General features: G+C 39.6%; 1 protein-coding gene and 1 long non-coding RNA gene across 2 annotated transcripts; both read left to right on the top strand.

Moving 5' to 3' along the window:
• The first annotated feature begins 265 nt into the window (after positions 1-265).
• Positions 266-3,776, top strand: LOC125178811. The gene is made up of 3 exons (XR_007157031.1): positions 266-276; positions 2,944-3,086; positions 3,742-3,776. It is a non-coding gene; the product is annotated as an uncharacterized LOC125178811 (long non-coding RNA).
• Positions 3,777-3,849: 73 nt separating this feature from the next.
• LOC108670037 lies at positions 3,850-8,899 on the top strand. Its single transcript, XM_018157487.2, has 5 exons — positions 3,850-3,856; positions 4,626-4,772; positions 7,129-7,337; positions 8,031-8,175; positions 8,529-8,899. Exons 1-5 carry the CDS (start codon positions 3,850-3,852, stop codon positions 8,741-8,743), a joined length of 723 nt encoding a protein of 240 aa, XP_018012976.2. The 3' UTR covers positions 8,744-8,899.
• Positions 8,900-8,954: the final 55 nt, after the last annotated feature.

The raw sequence follows: 8,954 nt of genomic DNA, 5'->3' as shown, positions 1-8,954 counted from the left end.
GAGATTTCCAATAATTTTGACCATTGTAGCGGCTAATGTAGCGGCGCTACATTTTACTGTAGCGGTAGCGCTCGCTACAATCTAGTGGGTGTAGCGGTAGCGGTAGCGCCCGCTACATTTACAGCATGTAGCGGTAGCGGTAGCGGCGCTACATTTCAAAGTAGCGCTGCCCAGCTCTGATTTAGAGGAATGGGATATAGGAATAGTAAAATAATATTTTCGCTTTATTTCATCCGTTTTTTCTATTTCATGCTGCCGATTTTTTAGCAACAAGAGGTAAGTGGTGTGAGTAGAATTTACAGTGGATAAAAAATTTAATTATATACAAATCGGTTAGGTTGCAACTGCTCCTTCTGATAAGTATTTAAATTTCCTTTTTATAATTACGATTTTTATTTAATTCTTATTCGAGTAACTCAAAATTTTTCGTACCGGAATATCTCTAGGGACTTTTTAGGCATAGATTTCCTGGCTATGATTAAATAAATTATTTTTCGTCGTGAAAATTTATCTCTCGTTTCATGTCAAATAAATTCGTGAATTATAAGAAAAAATTTGCTTTCGAACAAGAATATACTTTTTCTCGGTGCATCATTAGCTCAATATCCCGACAATTTGGTGCTTTAAGTCCTACAACAATTCGGAAACAAATGATTGGTCCTACACGAATTCAAAGAACAAAAGTGAGTCCTACAAAAATTCGCTCAAAAACTCCTTTTTAAAGGTTTTTCAAGGAAAGTAAAATTTTTTACTTAATATCGTGTTTCCGATTACTTGTTCAAAACTCAGACAGAAAAGGTACTCATCGCCACCGTCTGGAGGGGGGGCAGGGGGTTACCGCAAGCTGATATTTCTGGTTTCAGTTTTAATTTGCGTTGCGAACTTCCATATTTAATCAAAATTCCTCATAATTTTTTCGGAAGCAAACATTGAACGCAATATAGACGTTCGCTTCTAATACGTAGGCGGGAATAAAATTACGAATGATTAAAACAATTCCTGAATCATGTAGAGCAGAACATGTGTTGAAATCGAGCTTTTCTTAGTTATCACGCAGCTGTTGAAGTATTCATCACGGCCGTCAAAAGAGTCTTGCAGTATTACGCGTCTCGGTCGGATTGAAAAAATCGCTGTCAGCAAAATTCATTTTACCGCGGTGCAGCTGGGCTTGAGCAATGTAGCTGTTGAAAAACTCCATGTTTGCGTCCAAGAAGAGGAATTTATCGCTCTGGCAACTTGATAAGAGGCGTAAGGGGCCGTGCTGGTAGAGCCTTATTGAATTTCTCCAGCACTTTGCAGTGCGGCCGTTCGCCACTATTTTGCTGCACATGAGGTCACCACCTTTAACCGCGCAAAATGAGGTCTATTCACCACTTTTCTCAAAGCATAGAGCATATTTATGCTATATTTTTACTAATTAAGGGACTTTAGTTGTCGATTTTATGTTGCGAAGAAAAAACAAATAGACGGGCACTTTTTCTATCATCAATCGCATCCTAATTATTGCTTTCAATCGAACGGAGAAAACCGGAAACCTTGAGTTTATTAACTTATATGGGCTTATGATCTCAATTTAGTTTCAGTTCATCATCTGCAAAGCCTGAAAATTTATTTAGTAAAGGACTCTGTGGCAGATTTATTCGGTGTTGCTCGTCTCTATTTCTGCCATGGTTATTATATAGCCCGCAACCGCGACATTTCTGTCACCCGACCTGATGAATGCCAACGAGTGACCTGCCTATTACTCTTCTAATGGCACATGTTGTGAAGTTACATATAAAATTTATCCATATATCGCCTTAAATCTTATGTTGTAAATAATGTGCCTCAAAGTTTGGTCCATCATTTACTGAATTTGGTTTGTTATTACACGCAACAACCCTCATGGTATCCTCGATACTCAGGGCTAAGATCAACCCATTTTTGTAAACAGATCTTCAAGCGCCCGACCGCCTTATTTACTTACTTGATACATTTCAATTTCATTTTTTTCATTCACGAAAATAGTTTATGGCCCACCACAAACTGGCACCATAATAACAAAATATGCGTCCTTTCAGTAAACAAATGCACTGAACCTATATGTAATGGCTATAGCCTGAGGTCGAGATTCGTTAACATTTGGCGTCATGAGAGTATCCCGAGTATTCAAATATTTTTAAATGCTTGTCATTTCCAAAGCAAGTGAGTGTAGCAGCGTGGAATATTTCACAACAATTTTTAGCGCTTTCAAATTGCAATTTGTCCAGAAGACACCAAATATTTTCCGAAAAATCTCTATTTCTCCGATGATTCCGATTATTCCAGCGTTCTCTTAGAGCCAGCCAGCCCACCCAGTGCATTAGTTTTCTTGTGATAGCCTTTGTTCTTTCTCGACCATTACCTCTGGCGCAGGTCTTTGTTTGCCCCTTGGTTTTTATGGTGCAGTCTAATAGTCTTTATGACTGGGCAGATAAGGACACCGTTGTCAAAGTTGCGTTTTCTTCTCGTTTTTGCGCTGTTGATAGCTACACCATCGGCATGTTTTACAGGAAGCATCACGATGTGCTATGACCTTTACATACATGAGTATAAAAGAAAACGGTTTTTGCTGGGCGTCAAAAACAAATTTTTTGCCATTGTAATTATTTTTTTTAATATATCGTTGCTTCCTAGAGGAGGTGTTGATTTCGTATGATGAGTGTCTACGCAGAAATACGCAGAGTTCCAGAAGTGACTCTTGATTGAACATCTCATGGCAGCAGGTATTACACAGAGTTCTCTGCGTGATCTTCTTGTGGCAGATACTCTGTGCAGATACTCTTCTTGTGGCAGATACAAGGGGCCGAGCAATCAAAACCCGCTCAGGGTTTTTTTTGACAATAGCGCACCTATTTTGACAATAGCGCACCTATTTTTCGACAATAGCGCACCTATTTTGCCAATGAGGACCACTGACGGCAGATGTTACGCCGAGGAGCCGCTGGACGGCACTGAGGTGTCGCTGATACTGGAGGGCGTGGAGCAGCAGGACGCGGGGGCCTACACATGCCACGCTACCATCAACGGCCGCACCACCACACGCAGCTTCCTCCTACACGTCCACAGTAACGTGCCGTCTTGTCTAGGCTCACTTTCTGGAATTACTCTTTTTGAAGGGGATTTTTAATGTTTATTTTTGACATGGATGTTAACAGCTGGTAACGTGGCTGTCTTGTCTAGGCTCACATTCTCGAACTAAGGTTCTTGAAAGGGAATTTTAACGTTGATTTTGACCTGGATGTCAACAGCTAGCAACGTGGCTGTCTTGTCTAGGCTGACATCCATGAAATACTGTTTTTGAAAGGGGATTTTTAACGTTGATGTTGACCTGGATTTTAACAGTTAGGAACATGGCTGTCTTGTCTAGGCTGACATTCTGGAATTAACTTTCTGAAAGGGCTTTTTAACGTTGATTTTTTATATGGATGTCAAGAGACGTGGCTGACTTTTGTAGCCGAACATTCTTAAATTAAGGTTTTTCTCTAGTGACTCATAATATTTAAGGCAGTGTCCTGGTTCTTTAGTCTGGGATAATAAGTTTTTTCGCCTAAACTAGAGTTTAATGTAATTAAGCTTTCTTAATGTGGTTGACGCTTATGGGATTGGGTAGCAGAATAATTGAACTTTCAAATTTCAAGTGTTATCTACCTCGAGATACCCCACGCTGAGCTCTAAAAAGTTGGTAGTTAATCCACTTCAATTAATGAATATTTCATCCAGAGACCGTAGAGTTCACCGGCACACCGCAGCACCAGACGCTGTCGGTCGGCGCCGCGTCGTCCCTGCGCTGTTTCACTCACCAGATGGCGAGTGAAGTCTGGTGCGATAATGACAGGTGAGTGTAGAGGTGATTGCTGGTGCTCATTGAGGTGGCTCCTGGTGACTGTTGTGATAGCTACTGGTGACTGTTGAGGTGACTTTTTTCACCTCGATTAAGACCGTAATTCATTTTTACAACACTTCTCTTTCTTTAACTTCACTTCTTGTTTGTTTGTTTGTCTGCTACAAATCTTATAATCGATATTTAACACACTTCTACCTCTCCAATCGATCCGAAATTTTGCACACTTGTGAAAAGTTGGAGACAGTGGATGTATCAATTGAGAGAATAAATGATTTTGAAAAATTTAAACAAATTTTCAAATTTTAAAAATAATAGTTAAAATTAATTTTTTAATATATGGTAATATATGGTAAAATTAGAAATTCATTGTACTGTGCAACATCGGAGACACTGGATTCTTTAGAAGTGTTGTCTCCAAAGAGTAATTTTTAAACGCTTATTATTATGATTCGCCATGCAAGAATTCATCTGAAAGTTTCAATTCGTGTTAATATCAAAACTACAAGGCAATCAAAACTATTCGATGTTCGTTTGATCTTAGCGAACCAAATTTCATCCTTTTATTTATTTGTAAAACTGCATCGCGATTGTAATAATTAAATATGTTATCACGGAAATAATCTTATTTTCCTGATAATGTTACCTCTGAAATAATGTTTCCTCAGAAAACATAAATTCGTATAATCTTTATCACAATAATGTTATATCTCAGATGACATATTATTCCATTTAAATACCGTGTCGATGTTTTTTTTCGCAGATTCGGATAAGTACGTGAGAGCGGGCCACATTCTTCACGTGTACAACGTGACACGTTCAGATGCTGGGATCTACACGTGTCACTCGAGGCAGATCTCACCTCGTATGTCACACGTGGACTCGTTCAAGATCAACGTAACGGTCCTGCGTAAGTTACGAGATTTTTTCTTTGCTGGTCGAACTCTGCTTTGGTTGACTTTTCATTGATTTCTTGTGCTTGTTTTCTATGTTATTTATCTAATTTTGTTAATATTCTTTACGAGATTTTTTTTTGCTGGGCGAATTCCGCATAGGTTGACTTCTCATTGGTTTCTTGTGCTTGTTTTATTTTTTCAAATGTTATTTATCTTCTTTTGTTAGTATTCTTCATGCACATATGACGGGATGCTTATTTCGTGGTATATTTTTTTTTGTTTACCTCTACGTTCTATTATTCTTGTGCTTAGATTAGTGACTAGTCAATTGTTGGTAACATTTATTTTGTGACCGTAATATGGAATCTCGTCTAGCTGTGGTGTTTGTAGGATTTAGTTAGTGTCTTGGGACGAGACAAGGTGTAGCTCCAACGTGATTGGTTGAGCTGCTCCTAACCTCGTTATAACGCGCGCTTGGTAGTCTTGAACGATGGAGAGTTTGATCTCTTTGGAATTAGTTTAAGATTATTAGATTTTTAACTGTGATTAGATTGCCAAATGATTACAAATATGTTGATTTTATTGTATTATATTATATTATATATTTTTTTGCACTTAGGAAGTGTTTACAGTCTGTTTTGTACATTGTAAACGGGGTGTTGAGGTAAGCTCATTTTAGCTGAGTTACCCCCTCGTTGTGTGCGCTCGGAAGTTGTGTGTGCTCAGTGGTGCTGGGTTGGGGTGACACGGTTTCGACTCGAATCAGGCAGAGCCAAATTTGGGCTTCCAAGAATAAACTCCACCGCAGTTCTGGGTATAACTTTTAATGAGTTCCTCTAACGGAGTAATAACGGCGTAGTTGGAGTTCTTGGATAGTTCCAGGTTTTTGCTGCGTTGGGCGGTTAACAGCCGTTCAATTCGCACCATCGAGGTAGAGGCTAATAACCTCTGCGCTCGAGTAAATTGACAGCGGCTTATTGGGGGCTAGTACCCTCCAATAGTCGTGCTTTTGAGGCGTAACTGCCACCTCGGTTCTGTGTTCTGGGCAGTGCTTTATGGCTCGAACCCCTGATCATTGCGTTGGTTGCCGGCATTGTGGTGCGGCTCGTACCCGTATCCTTGCTGTCCACTCCTGTAAGACCGTCAGTTTTGTGGTGCGGCTCGTGCCCGTATCCTTGCTGTCCACTCGTGTGAGGTTGTCAGTTTTGTGGTACGGCTCGTACCCGTATCTTTGCTGTCCACTCCTGTAAGGTTGTCAGTTTTGTGGTACGGCTCGTACCCGTATCCTTGCTGTCCACTCCTGTAAGGTCGTCAGTTTTGTGGTGCGGCTCGTACCCGTACCCTTGCTGTCCACTCCTGTAAGGTCGTCAGTTTTGTGGTGCGGCTCGTACCCGTATCCTTGCTGTCCACTCCTGTGAGGTCGTCAGTTTTGTGGTGCGGCTCGTACCCGTATCCTTGCTGTCCGCTTCTGTGGCTGTGTGGCAAGTCACCGTCAAGTCGGCACGCTACACGAAACTATTTCGACTTCGCGGCGGTGTTTCCGGTTACACATATAATATCCATAAAAAATTTGCAATACTAATTGGATTTTTGTCGAGTAAGTTACTCACACATGCCGAGATTATTGTTATGTGCTGGACGAAGTCTGCATTAGTTGACTTTTCATTGGCTTCTAGTACTTGTTTTATTTGTTATTTATCTACTTTTATTAGTATTTTTAATGCATATAACATCCGTTGAAATAATATTTTTAATTTTTAATTGGATTTTTGTCCATATCAAGCCATCGAATGTCTGTACAGGTGACGCGCATATTACGCTTTGCAATGCTCCTTATATACTTTATATCTCAAATAACTTTATATTTATTATTGACTGCTTTGATGGGACTGCGTGTGTTAAATTTTTTATTGTCGTTGTAAGATCATCGTATATTGCCTGATGGGATTTCCGTCTCTTTAATGCGTCATCGTAGTCGTGAGGTTTTTACATGTAGCCTTGAAGTTCTTAGAACAGCGCTGGCAGCTGCAGTGAACTTGAACTTTGATCATCAGCTGCCGATTGCCTTATAAAATAAAATTTTTTTGTCATTTTTCCTTACTTTTTTAAATATAAGAGAACCGTTCAAGTTCATTTTAACTCGGATGCGAATAAGATTGTGGTTCAGGTTTATATTTATTAAATTTTGTGACATGAGTAAACGTCATCGGTCATTTGATTGTAGTATTGGATGTCATCCGTCATATTTGCTTCTCTTTTTTTTTCTTTTCTTCCGCTTCTTTTCTCTCTACCTTCAAATTCCTCGTTTATTAAAACGAGGACAACATTTTCTGTACGATCCTGTTGATTTAATAGTTTTATTATCATCAGATCCACCACAGTTCACGATCGCGAACGACTCAGAACATTTTGGCTTCGTGCAAGGAGTGGCAAACTTGAGCTGTTCAGTCGACGCAGATCCGACCGCTAATTTCACGTGGTATAAGGACGGCCAAGAGCTAAGAGCTAAGCTTATTTTTGAGGAAAAAGAATCAGATGACTACAGTTGGCTTCTGAAAACCAGACAAACTCTAGACCGTGTCAGTAGCATTGGACATCGTCACAGCCGTGCTGCAGAACGTCCAAACGGGCCGTTATTGCAGCTTCACCAGGTAGAACAACGGCACGATCGTTCTAAAGAACACCCAACGGATGACCGTTATACCTGTCTCTTATACACATCTAGATGTGTATAAGAGACAGNCAACCAGATGTTGGCGGTTTACGATAAGACGTTGACTGTATACGATCAACCGCTTATTAATCTACAAATTATTATTCTGGAGAATTGGGATGATAGTAGGAAAAAATGGCATGGATAATCGCAGCTGAACAATTGCCAGATATCGCCTTGGTTAATTATGATCATAAAACGATTTTGGATAAAGCTACATTCTGCCAAACTCTACGGATTTGAATCTTTATGTTTAAGTATATCATCCTGAATTCACCTAAGTTTGAAATTTCAAATCATCCATTATAAATTTACTGCACTATTTGTTAATTAATATTAATATTATTACTGCCAAGAATAATATTCTCCGGATAGTATGGCAGATGAACTATCACATGAATCTTTCACTAAGTATGGTAATACTTCGCAATTTTATCACATGCACTCAAAATTGCACAATATTTTGGGCGTTGATTTCACTTCACCATACCAATTAAAAAATTGGTGTAGCTTTTCCTAATTTCTCTCAAATATTCAAATATTAATTGTTATGTTTCAGATCGTGTCTCAGGACAGCCACAGCATCGCGCTGTCTCTGCGTGTCGGGGACCAAGTCTCTGACGAGGGCCAGCACATCACAGGCTATGCGGTGCTTTATAAGAAGGGTGGCGACAAAAGCAGCCTTATGCATCACTTCCATAAAGGCAAGAGTATTATAAATCATGTTTTTTCTAAAATTTTAGGATATAATCGTGATATGTTTTATTAATCGAACCTAAAATATATGCTCAGTTAATAAATGATATTCACTACCATGAATGTCGCTGTCTTTTTATTGCGTATTTTGTGCCCTCGCCTCCGAAATCTTATGATCCTCCCACACCTTCAGTCCTCGAATTCTATATTAAACTACGCAAACAATTGAATCCTTCAATCGAAAGTTCGTTTTATTCTCATCATTACACGAATAAATTTATATTTTTCAATTTAAAAATACAATTTGTCTATTATCCTAATATACCGACGGTTGAACAAATGTTTTTCGCCCAACTTGCAGACGGACCTTTCATCCTAACCGACCTGCAGCCTGCGACCGTGTACGTACTGCAGGCTGCTAGCCGAAACATAGCCGGGATGTCGCCATATTCAGAGCAGATCGTGCGCCGAACAGACAACCTCACCACGGCCAGAGTTGCGGCCGTAAGCGCTGCTTCCAACGGCCAGTTATATCATGTGTTGTTATTGCTCGCTTTTTATGCCAAACTTAGATAAAATTATGTTTACAAATTTTTTAAAATCACTGAGAATAAAGAAGGTGTTTATATTATTAAAATACAGCATCACCACCGCCAGAGTGACCGCCGTCATCGCCATTTCTAAAGGCAGGTTCAACCATCTGTTGTTATTGCGTTCGCTCTTCATGCAAACTTCGATAAAATTACTTCTACACTTTTATACTGAAATTCGCTTTTGTGTATAAAGA

Source organism: Hyalella azteca, unplaced genomic scaffold (assembly GCF_000764305.2).
Source record: "Hyalella azteca isolate HAZT.00-mixed unplaced genomic scaffold, Hazt_2.0.2 contig12983, whole genome shotgun sequence".
NCBI classification, from domain to species: Eukaryota; Metazoa; Arthropoda; class Malacostraca; order Amphipoda; family Hyalellidae; genus Hyalella; species Hyalella azteca.
The sequence above is the reverse complement of the archived record's forward strand: the minus strand, read 5'-3'. Positions and strand labels throughout refer to the sequence as shown.